Source organism: Nymphaea colorata, chromosome 7 (genome assembly GCF_008831285.2).
Source record: "Nymphaea colorata isolate Beijing-Zhang1983 chromosome 7, ASM883128v2, whole genome shotgun sequence".
Taxonomy (NCBI): Eukaryota; Viridiplantae; Streptophyta; class Magnoliopsida; order Nymphaeales; family Nymphaeaceae; genus Nymphaea; species Nymphaea colorata.
In genome coordinates this window covers 4,424,131-4,446,257 of record NC_045144.1, presented here as the reverse complement: position 1 = coordinate 4,446,257, position 22,127 = coordinate 4,424,131, and the positions used below count along the sequence as shown (strand labels likewise).

Here is a 22,127-nt window from a genome sequence, read left to right as displayed (position 1 = left end):
TGTGTGTGTGTGTGTGTGTGTGTGTGTGTGTGTGTAAAACATGTTTCCAAACTGCATAAAATTTCAAAAAATATATTTAAATATTTGGTCATAATAAAATATACGCTTAACATTCTTATATTATTGAACACCAAAAAAAAAAAAAAACTCCTTAGTCTTAGGCTATCTTTAACTTAACTAAGGTTAATAAATTAAATGAACTAAATGCCCTCAATGAAAACAAATTTTCTGTTGACAGCTTTTATTAACCTCTGCGAAATCATACTAATTCATGCTCAACTATACTCAAATTTTGTTAGCTTCTGCTTTTATATACCAAGCTCAGTCAAATGAATGCCCTGTTAACAATGTTAGAAAATTATGTAAAGAAATCTATTGCATTCTCGAAGGTAGAGCATTTTCATGTTATGGTAACTGATCACTACTTTAATAACGAAATGAACTTACAAACTTTTATGCGTATGCTTAACAAAATTAAGAAATTTTCTGTGTTTTCTGTTCTTGCTAAATTGTAAAATATGTTTTCCAATATTTTGTGAAATAGAAAACGTGCAGTTTTATTTTCTTTTTTACGGAAATTAAATTTCAACTGTAAATTTTTAAGAGGAGAATGCCAATAAAAATTTTCAACTACCAGGATTTACCAGAGCAGAGAAAAAAAAACCGTCATATGTTCACCTTTCCTTCACATTTTCACACATAAACACCGGAGCTGTACTTGTTTTACTTGAAAAATATTTAATGGTGATATTGACATGTCAAAATCCATTTTGTTGCTCTTCATGTAGTTGTTGACATGTTGTCATTTGTCAATGTACTTACACGTTTCACTTTGTGCAGCAATTTTCGCCAGGACACCAAGTTGTTCGAAAGCACCTTTAATTTTTTTCTGCCAACAGAGTTGTGATTATGAACATGAATTATGTACATAGAGGGGCACAAGCAAAACAGAAGCAAACAGAGGTCAGCAGCAGCTTCTTACAGCGTCGTCAACAAAGCAGGAAAGCATAAAGAATCTTTTGCAATTCTGTTGATCACCATCAAGTAATTATAATCTGTTGTTACCAATTTCCATTGGCCTAAAGCTGAAGCCAGTGATGATATCGCAGGCATGGTGGAAAACTCAATGACTGGAGCAAGTCAACCAAAGAATGGCACATCAAATTTCAATAAAACCTTGAATCGAATCAAATCGAATCAAAATCTCATTAGTGACGACGTGAGGTTCAGCAAAGGTTCTAATGCACTTGGGGCGAACTTCCTTGCAAAGAGATAGCAAACAGAAGTCAGCTTGTTGTTGTAGACGCAGTTGGTACCATTATTCCGTATCAAACTGATGAAATTTTCAGTGATGTTAACTCCTTCATACTTTGCCGGGTGCGGTCCGCCTTTCGACCAGTCGACCCATGTGAGACTGCGGTTGGAATTCAACGAGCCGGAGAACATGTTCAAGTAAGTTGGCACGTAATGCTCATCTGGGTAACAGGGTGGCTTGCAGTGCATTCTGAAGATAGACAAGTATTTTGTATCAGAAACGATCTTGATGGCCACTCGACGATTGATTTCGAACCACTGAGAACCTTTCCTCCATTGGCTGAGCTTGATATCAGGTCGCATTCCCCATCTATATCGACCGCGACCATTACCAGATGGGTCATCATAAGACTGCACAAAACTGTGCTCTGAGTTGATCAGGTAATCATAGACTCTGGCAAAATCATAGACAGGGATGCAGCTCTCTGAGAGAAGAACAAATCTCTCATTTGAGAAATCAAGCAATGCGTTAGCTAGCAGCCTCCTCTCACCATCTACCATGTTTATAGCTCCCCACTCAACCTCCTGCAAAAGAGAAAGGCAAAGATGATCCAATCATTGCTCTGCAAAAGCTTCAGCAGATAAACCTCCACACAAAGGAACACTACAGCCCGAGCAACTGGCAGACTTCAAATGTTTTAGAAGACAAAGGTATTTCGTTCATACCATCAGCCAGAAAGCATAGATCACAAGGATGAACAACTGGGGTTGCAATATCCATGTTACATGGCACAAGGACTTTTTGCAATATATTTACAACGCTCAGAACTATTGAATACAGCACTAGAATGATTGCAGTCTCCGATTGTAGAAGACAATTTTCTTCTCAGGTCAGTTTGTGAGGTCGGATTTCCAAAATTTGACGGAAATGACTTGGAGTCAACTCGAGAAAGAAAAGTGTATTTCAAAGAAACCGAGAGGATTCATCTGGTTACAAAGCCGTACAGGCCTATTCCTGGAGGTTCCGAGAAATAACCAGAACCCATTCTGAAAGAAAATTTGGTAATTAAGGAAAACTAAAACAAGGATTCTTCTCATTTAGGCAGATGGTGATTCGACCCTATTCTTACATTTCCACTAATTCCTTTACCAAGCAGCTTAAAGAAGAAATTGAAATTTGTGATTCTTTGTAACCACTAGGATTAGCTTCAGTTTTTCTCTTTTCCCGCTCCTCATTCAGACATTTATTTTCAATCTCTCAACTCAAACTGGGGCCAGACAAATTGCACATTCATTTGCTCTAAATTGTTTGCTCTCAACTCCCTAATGTATCAGAGACCAATTTATTTCATTCCTGTAGTTGTATAAAGGAAAAAGGATCTAAATCAGTAAGCTATTATGTTGCACTCATATCAAAGCCAGCCAGTAAAATGCGAAAGCAGACTGTCAATGACCAGATTGTGGAGTCACATAGAAAGCTGAAGACGGACAAGGATATGACGAGTCCTGAACCTAGTTGCCTGAGATGAGGCCATGAAGGCAAAATCCATAGTGCTTGTTGGTTAATTTAGACCATACACACGCCCCTTCATGATAAGTCACCAACAGGAGCAAAACAACCAGGAAGCAATAAATGAACTGGCCATAACATAACAGGACAGAGGAAGAAACAGAAAAGCATGTGGATTCTACTAGTGCAGTTTCTGAAGATAAACTAAGATACAGGCATAATCCAGAGTGGTTGGGGGTTAACTTAGACCAGTCACCAGACACACGCCCCTTCATGGTAAGTCACGCACAGGAACCAAACAACCAGGAAAGGAAACAATAAATGAACTAACAATAACAGGACAGAGGAAGAAATAGAAAAGATGAACTCAGATTCGCTGCAGTTTTTGGACCACATACAATCTCATTCTCAGGTTTTTCTCAAAGGAAAATCGTGAAAAGTTTTTGTAATCCTTCCAAAGAATATCAAGATAAATCCATCGAATGTAGAAGTAAAAGAAAACAAACCTGCAAAGAGATTAGTATTGTTACTAGTAAACACAAGAAAAGTAAGAAGAAGGCTGAACTTATTTAAAATATGAGAACTTGATTTTATCATAAATTTTATCCGGATCATGACGTTCTGTCCACCCATCATATAAAAAATTCCAGAGTTCAATTTTCACACGGATATATGTCTTAAATAAAATCATCCAAAGAAATAGAATAAAAACTATGGCAACCTTAATTGCGTTTCTCAGTGAAAACAACCAAAAGGATTAAAGTTTCTACAGGAATAGAAAAAAGTCAGCTTCTGCAATCAATTCACTTGTAGTTAAAACCATTGACTTACGAAGATAACCATTTTAATAATTGATGAAAACTGACAATCACAATAGATCCATCTCAACATTCTCAAAATTATTTTAGGGGAGAAAAGGAAGAAAGAAAGAAGAAAAAATACAGAAGAAGATACCTGACTCGGAATCTGGCGATCGTAGAAAGGAGAAGTGACAGAGACATCAAGCTCATAGCCCGGAGGTGTATGAACATAAATGGAGTACAGCTCCTTTCTGTGCCGTCTAAAAAACTCCTCCCACAGTGGCAACAGTGGCAGCGAGCCCTTCGTCAAGAACATGAAGGCAACCTTGGGCTTCCTCTCAAACGGGCACTCCTCCTTCATCGGCACCATTGAGGCCCGCCAGAGCAGCTCGTCGTCGCTCATGTTGTGCACCTGTCTGCTGGGTGGCCTGATCAGGCTTTCCAAGCCCTGGCAGTCGCCACTGCCGAGCCCCGGCCTGCAACTATCTCGCACAAGAGGGTGAGGCTGCTGAAAGAGCTCATCGTGGGTCAGGTATTGCATCAGATGCGCGCTTCCCGTCAAACCGAGGACGACCCCGGCCATGAAAATGATAAGAACATAGACCACTTGGACTATCCCTAGAGAAGGCCACTCCTTGCTGCATGATGTGTAGAAGTTCATCACTGTGACCGGCAACCTGTCATTATCGTCATCCATCGCAGCGTGCTTCGTTACTGCCTTCATCCTGAACTCAACTCAAACGGTCGCTAATGTCTCAACAATGAGTCTCCTCTTGATAAAAATCAATAGATTCTGACTCAAAATATCAAAGAAAAAAAAACGACCAACGTGATAGTCTACCTCCTTCCTCTTCAGTCCTTTCCTCGGAATCGAAAGGAATGCGCAATTTCGATTACTCTTGCAGTGGAACCTTAAGTTTTGAACGACTAATCGATCAGAAACAAAAAATCTCAGATAGAAATCCGAAGCACAGACAATCTACCAGGCGAGGTATAAGTTCAGACGTCTTCACAAACGGGATCAAGGAAATCCGTCCCTCCTCCCCACGGCTCCGGATCCCGTCCTCGGAACCGATCAAAACACTGTAAAAATATTAATGCTGCTTACGGCCTAGGTTCCGAAAAGGGGATCAAAACAATCCAGCGCCAAACAGGAAAGCGTCCGAAATTCCTACACTGGTTATCTCATCATGCACCTTTCTCATCTGCAACCAGAAGAATTTCGGGAACTTCCGGAGATTCCCTGAAAAACCAGCAAATCCCGGCAATCCCAATTTCGATATCCCGAAATCCGGAAAGCCGGGAATTAGCCGTTGCTGAGCCTCGCTCGAGTTCTCCCCTCTGCTCTTCGTCTGAAAGAAGGCGAATTAATATAGAAGGGAGAATTTTGAAAGTGCGGCGACAAGGGAAACTGGAAAGACGGGAGTTGGAAATTTACGTTATTCAGCCCCACCTTTTCTGTTTTCCCATATCAAAGGCCATCTCAAAATTTTCTTTTTCAAAACCTCAAACCCAAAAGAGTCGGCCTTATCAGTCGACAGTCTCTCTCTTATGGCCATCCATAACATGATAGAGTGTGCCCTTAGAAGGAGATGTTGCCTTTTCTTCCTCAAGACATATAATAAGTTTTTGATTGAATGTAGAGAAAAATAGTTTTGATCTGCTGAGGTTTCGTATAAATTAGAAAAAAAAAACCTTCTTCCCGTGTAAAAAGTTTTTTTTTTTTTTAAAAAAAAAAGGCATGCGCTGCCCACATTTTATTGCTTCTCCTTGGCCTTCTGTATTCATTGGCGTCAAACTAATTATTTAATAATTGCAATGGAATTTAACCGGTAGACTTATTCAATCATTTTTGCTATGCAATTACACAAAATTAAATTCTCTTGTGCATAATCAAGCCATTGACTAACTTCTTCTTTCCTAAACTTGAAAAGAGAAACCCAAATTTTAATAGTTTGTGCCAGAAGTGATGCCTATGAAAAAAAGAAGCGTAATCAAATATAAGGAAGGGGATATTTCCATAAATTGAAAAACTCAATTGAGTCTAATGAATTGGAGTCCCTCATTTGATGATTTCAAGAAAAAATGAGCTTGGTATCAAGATATAAGGAAACATATTGGTCTCCCAATGAAATTTTTTTTAAAAAAGCGTAGATTCTTTCTTTTTGCTTTGGATGACGCGGCTTTTCGCTCATAACTGATTTAGTTTTAGAAAACTTCACTTAGACATGGTCAACTTAGAAAGAGTCGAAATTATTCACTGGTCAACTTACAAAGAGTCTAAATTGAAAGACCAATTGCAGGTTAACAGATTTGATAATATTATGATTGTCAGTTGGTGTTTAAACCGAATTTAAATGAGAGATCCAGCTATACTTAAATTCAAAGTTTGATTTTGAGTGTGTTTAATGAAATTCAGATTTAATTACTAATCAGACTCAAATTCCATATAAACCGAATTTAAATTGGAGCCCGAACTCCTACAACAATCCGATAAAGCTTTGATCCGATTACATGTAATTGCGGAATCTTGGATCTTATGCTACTTGAAAATTTAGTTTTAGAAAATGGATCATATATTTGAGACCGCATAAGAATGCAAGACAATGACTCAATCCTAAGAGGTCGTTTGATGGCTCCAGCACACGCGGAATGGGTCACTCATGTTCTGTCTAATCAAATTTTTCATCAAACACTGTCCACAGGACAAACTAGACACGAAAGACAACTAGACAAGAGTATAAATTGCTTTTTTTTTTTTTTGTTTCATTCCGTTCCGAGCTAACCCTTGGAGCAGACAGAACTCTTCTCTCCCCCGACGACCACGAGCCCTCGATGCCATCGTCTTTCTATCCGAGTAGTCTCTTCAGAGATATACGATAAAATTAAAATGATACAGAAAAGATTAGCACAGCCCATTCACAAAGATGACATACATAAATTGAGAAATGTCCTATGCAAGGGTTAGGATGCAAGGGTTAGGAAGAAAATAGGGCATATTTGAGATCCAAATCTAAAAAGTTGACTTGCAACAACTAACACACACACACACACATATATATATATAAGTGAGATGTAGGCCCAAATCTATTCACAACAAATATATAACATAGTTAAAATACATGTATTTTCAAAATTAGATCTAGTGCAGGTGCAGGTTCAGAGTATACCAAAAAAAAAAAAAAATCACCAAAGCAAATGAGGTTTCAGAAAATTAGTTATGTATCCAAGATTATCGTAAAGAAGATTAAAAACACATGTAATTATCTTTCTTCTAAACCATAACATTTATTAAATCCATAATTTGGTTTAGTTTCTAAAAACACTCCGAATCAGATCCAATCAGCCATAGGTCCAGATCCAACAGAAGTTGTGGCTATTTTATCCTCAAGTCAATCACGAAAAACCTACCAAACAGGCTGATAGAAAAGTACTTGTCCATGAAAGAAACTATTTGGAATATATTAAAGATTCAAAAGGATTAAAGCTTAGATCCGATAAAACCCTACGTCCCATTTCATTCAGATGCACTTTCGAACATGATAGATCTCTCAAACTCATGAATTTGCCTCATGATATAGGCCAACCAATATTTCATGAAGATTCATTTATTTTTTAAGCAGATTCATGAGACATGAACAATGTGTTACTGTTGCTAAACAGTCTCTAAAACATTCATCATTGTACCATGAAGCTGCCCTTGTTTTTGAGATACATACATCAAACAAAAACATTGTGTTACTGTTAGCAAAAAAACTCCCAAAAATTACCTTTCATGGAGATCATGCACAATAATATTTTGATAACTCGTCTGAAGGATCCATTAAGCACAAATATAACGGCAATTATATATATTTAAACAGCTGCATCTAAATAAAATTTTCTTTTTCTTTTTTTGCGTGTGCATATGTTCCATTTTCAACGTTGCACTTTTCTTTCTCAGATGAACATGTGGTTGCCTACTAGCTAAACCAGTTATTGTTTTTTCTACACCCAATAGTCTTTTCCCTTATGAATATTAAATTTCATAAAGTCACAAAAACACATCGAAAGAGCCTTAATAAGTCAAGAGCCACATGCATGCTCACCTTGAAAATATTTTATAAATCAGGGAGTATGAGCTAGTTTAGTTTTCAATGGTTCAAATTACATGTCGGATAGAAGCAGTTTGCCCTCGATTTGGTTTGGATCGGCTGAAAAGTAAGATGGAGATGACAAACTATGCTAAAAAAAAGAAAAAGAAGGTGGCATTTGAATCGTTTGATCTTATAATCCATGAAGGAGTGCTATATGTATATATATACATCTTATGTTTTATGTCCACATTTGAGATCTCAATTTTACTCTTCCCTACTAGCAAAAAAAGTCCCATAAAAGTTAAAGAAAGGCGAGAATCTGATATCAAATCCACGGATCTCAAATCATGGGGATCTAAAATCAAACAGAATCAAGGGTAATCAAACACCCATACTTGTTCAGCCAGTAAAGAGGAGCTAATGGATAAGCTCAAGGGCTTTGGATACCTTGGAGATAAGTTGGTACATAGTATAGTGGAGACTAATCACTTTTCCCATAACTCATTTTGTTAGGGAAAATTGCTGCATGAAGTGGACATGCAATACTAAGGCTCCACACTTGTAGGACCCTCCAAGTGCACAAAATCGTGTATTTAAGGTTTAGTTGAAAATCAGCTGCATGCAAAGGCCAAATCCAATTTCCACAACCTCAAAATAGCTCCAAATTGGATCCGAAACCAACTCAACCTTCCATTTAGATGCAAAATTATTGATTTTTGCCAAATAAACATGCACTGTCTTCATACCAAGCTCCGACGCAGCCCTTAACCTTGAAGGTAAGAAGACACGGGGTGGGGGGGAGGCTTCGGCTCTCATCTGGGTGGCTCCCTCTTACTCAAAAGTGGTTGATACCAACTCTATTCTACGACTCTATCTTTCTAAATAGATTCAGAGATTTGTTCGCTTGTTGACTTATTCTTAGCTAGATTTCAGGAGCATATATGTTAAGATGTAAACAGTTCAGATCTGAATGATCGAAATTGAAGGAGAATGGGTTTACTCTGCAGTGGAAAATTTTTATCAATCCTTTCTTTGGTGTTTTTTTTTTCAACAAATCTTCTATAAAGAAACCAATGACTCTTGGTCGCAGGGGCCAAGCTTCAATTGCTTTCACATGGTTGACAGCCACAGGTCTTGCTGCCACAATGCTTGTTGAGGCATCTTGCTTGTTCGTTCTTATTATTTTCAATTCCTGGATTCCCTGCTGCATGTGAAAGAATTTATTCCACGAAACCAAATCTTTTTTTCTATAACAAATTTAATTGCAATGTGATTCAGACTACTTCTTCAGTGGAATCCAATGCACCTTAATGGTGATAATTGGGGTTCAGTAAACTGAAAAAAATCTACTCTACCCATCTTTGTCTTTTTTCAATGATGATAAGCAAATCCTGTTTTAGGTAACATATAGTAAGAGAAACAAAGTAAAAAAAACCATTTTAATTTGGAGAAAAATGAGTAAAGATGAAGTACTCATCATTCATGGCCGTGTTTATGTAGCGGAAATAAAATTATGCGCTGAATATATCTTGACAAACATAAGAAATTAGACGCTCAAGTTAGAAAATATTGCAAGCATTTATCAGACGATGGTTGCGTCTATTTGCATATCTAACGTCTCCCTGATCTGCTAATTAACTGCAACCAGCCAACTAAAAAAAAAAATCATTTTGTTGCGTAATCCTTTAGTGTGTGTTGTCCTGTACAATTCAATAACCTAGTCGTTGAGCAATCCAATTATGGGCAATTAAAATACGACAACTGAAATTAGAGGTCGTTCTTGTCATTTTACACGAAATTAACCATGACAATGGAATATATATAGATATAATTTATTTCTTAGCCACCTTACACTTCAGTAGTCGCTCGATTATGATGTTTGCAGATTGCTGTTCATGAAGGCTTAAGATCAATTGCTAGGATTTTAAATCAAAATTAATGCTTCAGTAGTCATCATCTTCAATAGAAAAAAGATTTCCTTAAGTGTTTACTCTCGCGAAAATTTATCAAACAACCAGTGTTTTAAAACTCTGATTTCTAATGAATGCCAAGTTCCAATTTGGTGACTGCCCATTTAAGCTATTCAAATGAATGGAATGTGAACCTATAAAAGATTTGTTTTATATTTTTCAGAAAATAAAAAAATAATTCATGAATCGTTTTGCCAGCCTATCTGAGTTCGTTCAAGCCGCTTATCATGCATGTCTATCCGTCTGCACACACACACAGAGAGAGAGAGAGAGAGAGAGAGAGAGAGAGAGAGAGAGAGAGAAGAAGAAGAAGAAGCTGGAAGCCGACCCCACGCCTCAGTCATCAATGGGGTTTCCTCTCTCCTATAATATGGCAAATTGATGCAGAGGAATTTGAATTTACCCTCCATGGTTTCTTTCTTTTGTCCTCTTGTACATTATTTGCACTTACTCAGTCCACGTATTCATCCGCAGCAGTCAGTGTCCCGTATACCTGCTGGATCTCTCTCGGGCGGTCACCATCTTTGGTTGGTGCTCTGCAAGAGTCCATGGCGATGGACTCCCTACCCCAACCTTCGCCACTTATGCATTGATGACACCTCAAGTGGTAGACAATGTCTCCTCGTGGATCCGTGGAGTCAGTTTCCTGCCCACTCTGCACGGAGGGAAGTTTCAAAATGGAAAAGGTTACTGTCTGCGAGTCCCTTTAGTTCCTGTTGGTGTGTGTGAAAACTGAAAGCAAGGTATGATCATCTTCCCATAAGTCGCTTTACTGCTACTTGGTCATTTGGAAACCGTTAGTCAGGGGATTCTGCACTGACAAGAAGTTGCACTTTCCCTCGTTGACAGTGAATTCTTCTACAGTTAGTGCCACCGGTGAGATTCTTCTTCTTCTTCTTCTTCTTTCCTGTTCTTCTTTTCCCCTCTTATTATGGTAGATTGGAGTCTGCGCTTGGAAAAAATTATTGCCTAAGTAATACGTTATGTCTGTTATCCCTTCGTCTTGATATTTCTGAATTTTCGACTGATAATCATCATATGAATGCTCTTCAGAAAAAGCTAGAGCTGAACGGAGTGGTTTCCAGTGCTTTCCGAGTTCCTAAGTTAGTTCTGCCTTTTTATGGCAGTGAGTCTCCAAGTATTTACCCCATCGTCTCCTTCTTTGGCAGGCTACAAGCGAGAGAAAAAGAGAGAGAGAGAGGTTTGTGTATCGGGAAATTTTGGTAAGAACCAGAAGAGATCAAAAATTGAAGAACCATGGAGGTGGATAAGAATGTGATTGACATAGAGAATGAGGTGTTGGCAAAATCAAAGAACATGGACGGGTTGGAGTCTGGGTTCCCCGTAATGGGTAGTCTGAGGGAGCCTCTGCTTGTACATAGGCGGAACACGACATCACAGTTAGCCATTGTTGGAGCCAATGTCTGCCCTGTCGAGAGCCTGGATTACGAGTAAGCATACCAAACGCCCCCATGTTGTTGGATGAACAAAAGGAAAAGTCGCATGCCTTGATTGATTTTAGATTTTTTTTCTCATTTTTTGTGGCAAATCTTTGTCTCTCTGCTAGCGAAGTGCAGACTGCTGTTTCTGCCATGTATCTAGTTTTCTCGAAGTTCTCTTCCTCTGCTATCTAATGGTCATAAATATCAACCTTTTGCTTATACTTTAACATTTTCCTAGTGTAGAATATTTTCGTCTGAAATTATAGTTCGAGTAGACAGGAACTTGAATTGCGGATTCTCGTGCTTGCCAATTGGAATATTGCGGTTTTTCAGATTTACCTTTTCGGAAAAATAAAATTCATATCATTGTGCCTTTCGTGTCACTACGCTGGTTACGGCTGTTAAATCTGAAGTACATATTCGTGAACGGTTATGGTCCACTTCTCTATCGCTGCAGATTGCAATGTTCCAGCGACTCTAGCTTTTTCCAGAAAACGGAAGACTTCAATCGTATGCTTATTTCCATTTCTTGCATGGTACTTGGCTCCTAAATAGATATACCATGTTTTATCATCTGGCTCACATGGTCTGTCATTTTGATCAGCGATTTGCTTCACTAGAAAGCTAATGACCTTCCTTTTTCCCTAGTTCATTTTCTTCATTGCTCTGGTACTGTGTGAAAAGGGCAATATCCTGCTGTCATAGTAAGGGACCCTAAAATTCAGAAAAGAAATACAAGATGTTTTCCTACCATTCAGCCTTCCTCTTCTTAATGTTTCCTATTTAAATTTAATATATGGAGCTTGATATTTGACAAATACATGTCCAAGTGATTAGATTTATCCTTGACGAGACAGGATTGTGGAAAATGATGTATTCAAAGAAGATTGGAGATCAAGAAAGAAGGTGCAAATATTTCAATATGTTGTTCTCAAGTGGACTCTGGCTCTTCTCATTGGCTTGGGTACTGGGCTTGTTGGCTTCTTCAATAATCTAGCAGTTGAAAACATTGCAGGGTTTAAGCTACTTGTAACAAATAATCTCATGCTTCGGGAAAGGTAATGCCTGTCGATGCAGATTTAGTTACTCCAAGTTCAAAGACGTTTTGTATTCAATGCTAAGTCATCATGAGCATAGGTGGTAACACATTGTTGCTCAAAGTTTTTGAAGCTTTATATTTTACCTTGGACTTTGAGGAGTCACAGATCTGGATAACTAAGTCACTGTCACCAGCTGACTTGGTAACCAAGAAGCGAATTTCCTGTGAAATCAGTCATTTCACTGGTTTATGTGTCTTGTTGTAAGATTAATAAATTTGACCAATACTGGAACTACAATTATATTCTTGGTTTAGGATGGTGTGTGGCTCTTGTAATCTCTCGGGCAGTTTTCTAAATTAGAAGTTCGTTTCAAAATATTAGATATTGGCTTGGTTAGAATATCTTTAGACATTCCATGTAATTTTTTGCATATCATGAGAGGGATCACAAAATTTTTATTGTTGATCCCCTCAGCAACTTCAGTCTTCCTATGCTTTACTAAATCATTCTATCAAAAGCTGTTGTCACCAGATAATCAGCTCTGTGATCAGAAGCCTGTGTTATTGACATCTTTACACGTTATTAAGCATAAAAAATTGATATAATAAACCAAAACATTATATTTGATCTGAATTATTCATTTTTTACGGGTTTATCATCTAAAAAATGTCTGCTTGTTCATTCAAGTGGGTGGATCTTTTTGCCAGAATTTTGTAAAATAACTGGTTTAGAACAAGAACATAATGGTCTTTGATATTGTTTCAGTACAGGTATCTATTGGCTTTCTTTGCTTATGCTGGTTGCAATCTGGTTTTGGCAGCATTAGCTGCTGCTATTTGTGCATATATAGCACCGGCTGCAGCTGGTTCTGGTATTCCAGAAGTCAAGGCTTATCTAAACGGTGTAGATGCTCCTTCTATTCTTGCACCTAGCACACTTTTTGTAAAGGTATGTGGACCAATGCAATCACAGGCTTCATCACCGAGCATGTGTCCTCTATATACTCTCTGGCCTATGGTTATATGACTACATACAGGGAAAAGGCTGCCCACGATGTGAAACCCTCATATACAAAAATGTTGATCTGAACATAGTTAATCCCGTAGTTTATATGCCCACAGCTGGTTGCCCAGTTAGAGGGTGTAAGAAGCATTTCCAGGGAATGCTTCTTCATGCCTGCATGTACTTTAGAGATATGTAATATACACCACCATAGCAGTGGCTGAGGGGCACTGACTCCATTGTCTTCTATTGGTAAGGAAGGACTGAGGAGAAATGTTAAAGGCCTCCAGATTGAGGCACGTGTGAGCAGCTATTAATCAGTCTCACTCAGCATGTAGCTGATAGGGTTTACAGGGATTCCCAAATGAACCCAAGAAATTCCTTCCCATTCAGTACGAAGGAAGAAAAGAAGCAGAAATGGGAATCAGTAATGATATGTAATATACACCACCTTAGCAGTGGCTGAGGGGCACTGTTAGTTTAAATTTCAGACTTTAAGGGGCACCCATATGTAAAAAAAACTAAAATTAATAAAGCTTATATATGTAAATGAAGTAATATTTGTGGGCTGGTGTGGGCAATTGCCCACACCAGCTAAAAGTAGCTTCCCCTCTGCACCTTATATATTAGTTACTGAAATTAATTTCACTATCTGCAGATCATTGGTTCCATATTTGGAGTGTCAGCAGGTTTTATTCTTGGTAAGGAAGGCCCCATGGTGCATACAGGTGCCTGTATTGCTTCATTACTCAGCCAGGGTGGATCACGTAAATACCATTTGACATGGACTTGGCTTCGCTATTTCAAGAACGACAGAGATAGGCGTGATTTGGTCACTTGTGGTGCAGCAGCTGGTGTTGCTGCAGCTTTTCGTGCTCCTGTAGGTGGTGTCCTCTTCGCCCTTGAAGAGGCAGCTTCATGGTAATGACTGGTTACAAGGATTGAGTCTGGTATTGACAGATTTTGCAATAAAATTGTCTTTTTTTTTTTTTTGCTACAATCATCTTACTGATGCAATTTGCAAGCGAGTTTTTGTTGCATATAGGATAAGATTTTGGACCCTATACTTCAAAGGCTGCAAGACATTGAGTCAGCTCAAACGAACTTACTGAGGTCTAGATAGGGGCTACGTAGTAGTATTTAAGAGGAAGAGGAAAGTTGTGAAGCCCAAATTCAAAGTATGTGGAAGATTCAGGCATTCAGCAGCTTAAATTAACCAAATTGAATCTTGGGCATGGACATGCTTGAAAACGTAGAGCAGGTTCTATAGAGTAGGCTATATGCTGAATTACAAGAATATCTGATTCACATCTCTTATAGCTATATCAATATGCTAAATAGACTCCATGGATCATAATGAAGCCTCATGTTGCTTCATTGAACCTGCACCATTTTTTAAAACACAGAAAATCTAACTTTTTGTCACAACATGCACGATGTATAGCAAGCTGCTCTCTATCTCCGCATGAGTGTATGTACATGTGCCTGTATGTGACGGCTGTTCCTTTTTGTACATATGATAGTCAATTGTAAGCTAATGGTACATAGTTGCAACATAGCAGACTATTAAGCTTGTTACTTGAAGCATGGCTTCAAAAACTCATTGATGACTAATGGCATCTGCAAATGGTGGGAATAACAAATGTGATTGTTCAGATTTTATTAGTTGTAGCAACTTGATGTGTTCAATTTCTTGTCAATTTGAGCAGCTGACAAAACTAGAAAATTTTGGCCTTGAAACGAAAGTAACATTTCCTTATTTCAGGTGGAGGAGTGCACTGCTTTGGAGGACTTTCTTCGCAACAGCAGTTGTCGCAGTTGTGCTTCGTGCATTTATTGAATATTGTGGTAGTGGAAATTGTGGTCTATTTGGGAAGGGAGGACTAATAATGTTTGATGTGAGCACCGCTGAAGTGCGGTACAGCATGGTCGATCTGTTGCCCATCATTATCCTTGGCATAATTGGCGGTGTTCTTGGCAGCCTGTACAATCATCTCCTAGACAAGATCCTCCGTATTTATAGCTTCATCAATGAGTTAGTATCTTACCACAACTAATCTGCATTTGCTTTTATGAGAATTTGATAATTCAAATTGCATTCAGTCCGTATCAGGCAATTTGAAAATAAAAAATAGTATTTTGTTGAATTTATTCAAATATCAGCTAATACAGGGCTGAAATGGTCGATATGGCTTGAATTGACCCCATGTTTTGAAACCCATGTATCAGCCTGCCTCTTGGTGGTGAGGGGCTGATACAAAGGGTATTGGATGATATGGGCCATTATGCAATGTTGTTGATGACAGTGCTGATTTCTAAATGAATTCCTTAAAATTAGTCTGGTAATTATGATTGCATCCCCATCCAGATTAACTTACAAATGAAATGGAAGACTAGAAAGATATGGCCTCCAATCTTTTAATCAAGTTGATTGTAACCAGCAGATACCAATCAGCCGATGAAACAGATGTTTGTTATGGAGCCTACTCCAAATGCTTCCCAAGGGCATCTACAAGAGTGTTCAGCTGTGGAATTGGATAATTCCTTCCATCACACTTTTGCAAGTTTTATTTTTCTTATTTCTCGTTAACAGAGTATTGCTCATGAATCTGGAGACGATCACTCTGGCTCGAAATGCCTATATCTAAACTATTTGAGAAGGAAAAGGCTTTTCTGCAGTTTGAATTTTTAGAATCTTTCTAACCGTAATATGGAAATTATTTTCTTTTTTCAATTCTCTTCATTTGGTTTCCTATAATTGTCACTCAAAGAAAGTTTCGTACAGACAGCTTAAACCTTATCATCATTCATAATTTAGATTTTTTTTCCCAGTTATCTTTTTATGTTCACATTCATGGTTAAGGTGAATCATCAGAAGAGAATTTGGTTTCTAGACATCCGTGTGCTATTCTTTGCAGGAAAGGACCATTGTACAAAATCCTTCTCACATGCACCATATCTGTCATCACATCCTGCTGCTTGTATTGCCTCCCTTGGTTGGCTACTTGTGCCCCTTGCCCAATCAATTTGAAGGAGGAATGCCCAACCATTGGCCGTTCTGGCAACTTTAAGAACTTCCAATGCCCTGCTGGCCAATACAATGACCTTGCCAGCCTCTTCTTTAATACCAATGATGATGCCATCCGGAACCTCTTTAGCTCTGGTACAGACACAGAGTATTCTATCCCCTCCCTCCTCCTATTCTTTGCAGGAATATACAGCCTTGGTCTCTTCACTTACGGTGTCGCTGTTCCCTCTGGGCTTTTTATTCCCGTTATCCTTGCTGGAGCCTCATATGGTCGCTTAGTTGGTACTCTCATTGGTGGCATAACAGATCTTGACCCTGGGCTTTTTGCATTCCTTGGAGCAGCCTCTTTCTTAGGTGGCACAATGAGGATGACAGTGTCTGTTTGCATCATCCTCCTGGAGCTCACAAACAACCTCCTAATGCTCCCCCTGGTCATGCTTGTTCTTCTCATCTCTAAGACGGTTGCTGATGGTTTTAATCATGGAGTCTATGACCAGATTGTTCGAATGAAGGGGTTGCCTTACTTAGAAGCCTATGCAGAGCCTTATATGACACACCTAGCTGCTGGAGACGTTGTTTCTGCTCCATTGATCACATTTTCTGGTGTGGAAAAGGTTGGGGAAATCATGCACGTCCTCAGGTTCACCAGGCACAGTGGCTTTCCCGTGATTGATGCACCACCATTTGCTGAGGTGCCCGAGCTTTGTGGATTGGTATTGAGATCTCATCTATTAGTACTCCTAAAAGCAAAAGTTTTTACGAAGGAAAGGGTGGCATCAAGGGATCAGATATTCAGAAAGCTTGGGGCTTTTGATCTTGCAAAGCCAGGTTCAGGGAAAGGTTTGAAGGTGGAAGATTTGGATATCAGCAATGAGGAAATGGAGATGTATGTGAATCTTCATCCCATAGCAAATACTTCACCCTACACTGTTGTCGAGACAATGTCACTTGCAAAGGCGGCTATTCTTTTTCGGCAACTTGGGCTGCGGCACATGTGTGTCATACCCAAGACATCTGCTGTGAGTACTTGCATCTGAATTACACACTAATATTTCCATACACCAAAAGTAGACTAAGCATAAACCAGCATCTGCATGTTTCTCTGGGCAAGGACACATTGCACACATAGGCATGTGTCAATATGTGTATGTACACGCATTTGTGTGGCAGAGATCATGGAAACTGTTTTTGTAGATTTTCTTGTCTAGCATGGTTCTGAAACGTGAAAGCACCTGCGCCATATTCTGCTTAGGAGATGCCTTTTCTTTTTACGGTCTTGCAATTTGTTGAACAGTTCACATTAGTAGTTTCACTGTCACGACCCAAGTTTTTGACACCAATTTTTTTTTTTTTTGGTTTAGTATCACAGCAGGTTTGGGAAGACAATAGTCTTTCGACTTCAGTTTTGTATCGCACGCTCTACGGCCAGACCCTCTATGAGGGTTGATATACATTTTTTTTTTCTGTCGTTGGTTCGAATTCTTTAACGTACCCCTTATTTCAGCTATGCATGTTCTGTTCTAGTGTTGACTCTAGTCTCGGTTTCTCACGAATGGAATAAAAAAAATAAGAACAAGGAGAAGCAACATAATACGAACATCAGAGAGGTTCAAAACCCAACGAAGACTAACATGCTTAACCCTTCATACCTCGCATGCTTCATTTTCTTTTTCTTTGAAATCAGAGAGAACTAAAACTAAGAGCACTGTATTCCCATTCCAGCATACAACCATTCATGCATGGATTCATATTTAGGCGTGTACACCCATAGATCCATCATTATATCATGCAAACATATATATATATCTCTATCTATAAGCAGTAAAAAATACAAGGGCTTCATGTTCTATTCACAACTGAATATTCCCCATACCTTTTCAAATCCATGATAAATTTCCAGCAGCAACCTCTATGCTTCTGACTCTTTTCCAGCAGTCTCTTCCCTTGATCTCAACTGTAAGAGAGCAGAGGTGATGATCTCTCCTTCTCTTTCTCCCTCTTTCTCTCGAATTCCCTGCTATTGGACGTTCCCCTCTATGGCTGCAGCAAAAGGAGTGATTAATTGCTGTAAAATAGGGTTAAATACACCCTCTACAAGCCCTCCTTCCTTGCCATATGAATTTTGTTTTCAGTTTCTCTCGAGAATGGAATGATTTTTCAGTTTTTCCTCTTGCCATTTAATCTTTTCAGTTACTCTCGGTCAGGTTTATTCTAGGCAACACCTTCGTTTCTTTCCAACACTTTCCCCTTGACAGTTTCAATCATTTAATCTACCATTTTTAATGGTTTCTAAATAAATAAGGAAAGAAAAATCGTGGGTCTTACATTCACAGTTTGTACTGGCAAATAGCATTAAATCATGAGGCTTAAGCTAACACTATGTTCAATTACTTTATCACCTGTCCAGTGGCAAGTATATGACTCTAGGCAAGCTGCATGATGGGGGTGCAGAAAGTGGTGCCTCTTGCAGCAGTACCAACATTGAACTAGACTTACAAGGCAGTTTGTTGTTGCTTCTTGATAACATCTTATTTGATCCTACTTTTTGCAGAGGCCTCCAGTTGTTGGAATCTTGACACGACATGATTTCATGCCAGAGCACATTCTTGGCCTCTATCCACATCTTAAACACCGAAAATAAGCTGGGTTATCATCTAAGATTTGAAACTGCACCAGTACTGGAAAAAGCATTCGATAACGAAAGCTGCTTGATGAAAATTGCAACCTCGTTTGAGGTCAAACTAGTCAATCATTACTGTTGGCTTGAAAGAGAAGATGTAATTGGTTATGCTATAGGCAGCTTTGAGGGTGGTCGTTGTATTTTCCATCTCCTTATGGAATGAAATTCATCTACTATTGCAACTTTTTATGCTATTATGGTTCTAGTTGTATTGAACTCATTGTCACCAAATCACAAACTGTGATTTGTGTTAGATTCTGTAATTGCCTTGGAAGATAACTAGAAATTTATTTGTAAACTTTCTGTTTATGTGATCATGCATGATATGGTCTTGCAATTACACAGACCATAATTTCTGTGACGGACCCACATGTGGGCAGTCGCCCACATAGTCCCACAAAATTTATTTATTTACATATTAATTCTCTCCAACCATTTCCTTTTTCATGTATTGGTGTCCTCTCATTCATTTGCTTAGTTCTCCTCAATTATTTAATTATATGTTTGAAGGGTTTAAGCTTTTTTTCTCAATTAAAGCCCTTCAGCCAAAAATTTCTCGCTCTTTAACTGCATAATTTTACATGATATGCAAGTTGTCACATAAATAATCCAACATCCAAACATATTCTCGCCAACAAGAAAAGAACACACAATTGTATTTTTTTTTCCATTTAATGAAGTAAATGCACCCAGAAATTGGACTTACTTGCACTCTTTGGGGGAGTTTAGCTGTCACGACTCAATTTCTGACACCAAAAAATTTCTTTTATTTCTATAATAGCGGAAGCAACATTGAGTCGTCACCAAAACATAAACAAATGCATTGTATTAAAATAAAACACTTGGACCCAAATAACTAAATTAACCACAAATCTCAAAAACCGATGTAGTGTCCAGAAGGCCAATGCATGTCCATCACAAGACCGAGGTCGTCACTCAAAGAACCAAAATCTAATCAAGGACTACCTGTAGAGATAGAAAGAAATGTCAGAATTCCTCTGAGTATGGACAAAATCCAGCCATGAATGAAACATGACCCAACAAAATAGTATTTGATTTCATAAAACAAATGTCTTCAAATCTTAATACATATTACACTTAAGACTCATTAACAAAAACAGAACGAGGTGTGCACAACCTCCAAAATTTCGTAGGTTCCCAACCGTAGTTTTCTGACAATGTCATGGTAATCGTGCCGAGCAACATAAATCCCCATGGGCACTCACGGGCAGAACAAAACATCTCTTCACAAGGCGATCCAACGGATTGAGGGTACCTGCAGTGAAGCCTCATGAGATATCTCTGATTGCCGCTGCAGCAGCATGGTCTCTCTAGGAACCCAGGGTAAGAGACAAGGAGACGTCTCGCTCCCAAACAGAAACAGAACAGAATCTCGGGCCCTTGTGCCGCTCAATACCCTGTTGGCTCTCCAGTACAGACAGATGAGTGAGCGACAAAAGAGAACTCTCGCGCACCACCCCTCTCGGGACAAAACCAAAGACTGGGCAACAACAAAAGCTCGCACTCACATAAACAATTGCACACAGTCCACGTTTCGCCTTCGAATTTCAAAAGTGAGGGTTTCTCCTTACTAGACCTTGTCTAATACCCCTCTCAGAAACCGTCCTCAGGCTTGGTTTCCCAAACAAAAGCAACAAAAAATTTTCTAATTCAATTTAATGACAACAAAGCAAAGTTGAATACCATAGTGCAAAACGCATCACGTTCAAAATTAACACAATAATCACTATTTCAAAACAAAAGAGTTCAACACCCTTTTCTTGAAATTTAAATAATACAAAAGGTACCACAGAGTAATAATGCATAACATCACTGTTTTTCCATGAAATTGAAAACAAATTTATAAAAACCCTCTTTTAGCAATTTTAAGAACTCAAAGGGTACTGATTCACAATTTCAAAAGAGTTCTTTGGTTCTTATAGAAAATAACTTTTGCGGACCCCTTTTTAAAGATGTTTTTAGCAAAAACGTTGCGATATGAATGCTTAAAAATTATAACAGCTTTTTCGTAAATTTTGCTAAAGATATGGACCCGTTTTGAAATTTTTGAGTTTTGATATAAAAACGGATCGCACTCGTTTTTCTTCATTTCTCGCCCTCGTTTTCTCTCTCTTCGCGCGGGAGCGCCTCCCGCCTCTCGTTCGACCGACAGAGGTGCTTCCCTCTTCCTAAGGGCCCGTTTGATGGGCGGTTGAAATCCACCAGGGGAGGGGAAATTGGTACGGGCGGGTGAAATTTCACCCGCTCGATTTAAATCCCGTCAAACGGGGTGGAATTCCACCCGTTTAACCCAAAAGGGAGCGGGTGAAATTTTCACCCGCTCAAAAGTCCGAGCTCCCTCGTTGTTTCGGGCGCTCGACCTCCCTCCTCAGCGCACGACCTCCTTCGGCAGCTCACATCACACCTCTGCTCCTCCTCCCTCGAGCCTTCTCACATCGCACCAGAGTGGTCGCACCACCGTCGCCGCTGCCTCTCCCCTCCACCGTCGGTAAATTTTTTCTCTTTCTCCCTCTCATTCCCTCTCTTTCTCCCTTCTTCTGATGCCCTAAATGGAGGAGGAGGACCGATATTCTCCTTTCCCCATCGTGCAGCTTCTTCCTTTTCCCCTTTCCTTCTTACTCACCAACATCATCTCATTCTTATTCTTCCGCATTTCCTGCTGTTTTGCTTTGGGGGTCATGCACTTTGTATGAGTGGGCATTGGGCAACCGCTCATTCAATTCCCTCGCCTTTTCTTCCTTCTTCTCGATCGTCCGCTCCCCAGGATTCCATTCGAGTCAAGCAGAGAGAGAAAAAGTGTTGTGCGAGTTGACATTGCCGACATCGCCGACTTGCCGTTTGCCATCCGACATCCACTATCGCTGCACGGTCGGTCCGCCACCACCACCGCCATCGCTTCACAAAACGGTGCATGCCCTGTAGCTGCGAGCCACCACAGTCCACCATCGTTCGACATCCACGGTCTTTTTTGGTTAGAAAATGGTGATCTAGGTCTTTTTAAAGACGGAATTTGCTGGTTGACTCTATTGTTTGGCTGTTTAGTGCATGAATTTTGTTCTTAGTTTATGGAGATCGATCAAAATCGTAAACTTTTTTTTGTGATTGCTTGTCGAATAGATCAACTTGGGTTCTGTTTATGGAGCTTCTTCATGGATGTAGTGATTTACTTCGTCTTCATTTTTTGCTTCATTTAGATTGCTGAGATGTGCAATTTAGTAGATGTATTGGTGTTTTTTTTGGCTGGATTTTGTCTCCATTTTGATGGTTTTCTCGCTTGCTTAGTTACTGGAATTGAGAAGCTTGT

General features: G+C 39.2%; 2 protein-coding genes and 1 non-coding gene across 5 annotated transcripts; 2 read left to right on the top strand and 1 right to left on the bottom strand.

Moving 5' to 3' along the window:
• Positions 1 to 887: 887 nt before the first annotated feature.
• Positions 888 to 4,897, bottom strand: LOC116257514 (glycosyltransferase BC10-like). 2 transcript variants are annotated; one of them, XM_050078772.1, is made up of 3 exons: positions 4,406 to 4,897; positions 3,719 to 4,289; positions 888 to 1,839 (listed from the first exon to the last, which is right to left on the bottom strand). In XM_050078772.1, the coding sequence occupies exons 2-3, from the start codon at positions 4,286 to 4,288 to the stop codon at positions 1,198 to 1,200; spliced, it is 1,212 nt and encodes a 403-aa protein (XP_049934729.1). In that variant the 5' UTR covers position 4,289; positions 4,406 to 4,897; the 3' UTR covers positions 888 to 1,197. The 2 variants fall into 2 exon arrangements, with proteins under 2 accessions (XP_049934729.1, XP_031490207.1); XM_031634347.2 differs by having other exon boundaries at positions 3,719 to 4,897.
• A 1,527-nt stretch (positions 4,898 to 6,424) lies between these two features.
• On the top strand, positions 6,425 to 6,527 carry LOC116258216 (U6 spliceosomal RNA). The gene has a single exon (XR_004173635.1). It is a non-coding gene; the product is annotated as a U6 spliceosomal RNA (small nuclear RNA).
• Positions 6,528 to 9,880: 3,353 nt separating this feature from the next.
• Positions 9,881 to 19,234, top strand: LOC116257513 (chloride channel protein CLC-c-like). 2 transcript variants are annotated; one of them, XM_031634346.2, is made up of 9 exons: positions 9,881 to 10,353; positions 10,460 to 10,486; positions 10,780 to 11,061; positions 11,910 to 12,110; positions 12,863 to 13,040; positions 13,753 to 14,015; positions 14,860 to 15,129; positions 16,013 to 17,141; positions 18,674 to 19,234. In XM_031634346.2, the coding sequence occupies exons 3-9, from the start codon at positions 10,868 to 10,870 to the stop codon at positions 18,761 to 18,763; spliced, it is 2,325 nt and encodes a 774-aa protein (XP_031490206.1). In that variant the 5' UTR covers positions 9,881 to 10,353; positions 10,460 to 10,486; positions 10,780 to 10,867; the 3' UTR covers positions 18,764 to 19,234. The 2 variants fall into 2 exon arrangements, with proteins under 2 accessions (XP_031490206.1, XP_031490205.1); XM_031634345.2 differs by having other exon boundaries at positions 9,881 to 10,486.
• The last annotated feature ends 2,893 nt before the right edge of the window (positions 19,235 to 22,127 follow it).

Bases quoted from the DNA above. Each gene is read 5' to 3' on its own strand.
- LOC116257514 (XM_031634347.2), bottom strand. From the start codon at position 4,288: ATGAAGGCAGTAACGAAGCACGCTGCGATGGATGACGATAATGACAGG. The intron at 1,840-3,718 runs GTATCTTCTTCT...TCTCTTTTGCAG, and splicing joins ATCGCCAGATTCCGAGTCAG to GAGGTTGAGTGGGGAGCTAT.
- LOC116257513 (XM_031634346.2), top strand. From the start codon at position 10,868: ATGGAGGTGGATAAGAATGTGATTGACATAGAGAATGAGGTGTTGGCA. The intron at 12,111-12,862 runs GTAATGCCTGTC...GTTTCAGTACAG, and splicing joins AATCTCATGCTTCGGGAAAG to GTATCTATTGGCTTTCTTTG. The intron at 15,130-16,012 runs GTTAGTATCTTA...TATTCTTTGCAG, and splicing joins ATTTATAGCTTCATCAATGA to GAAAGGACCATTGTACAAAA.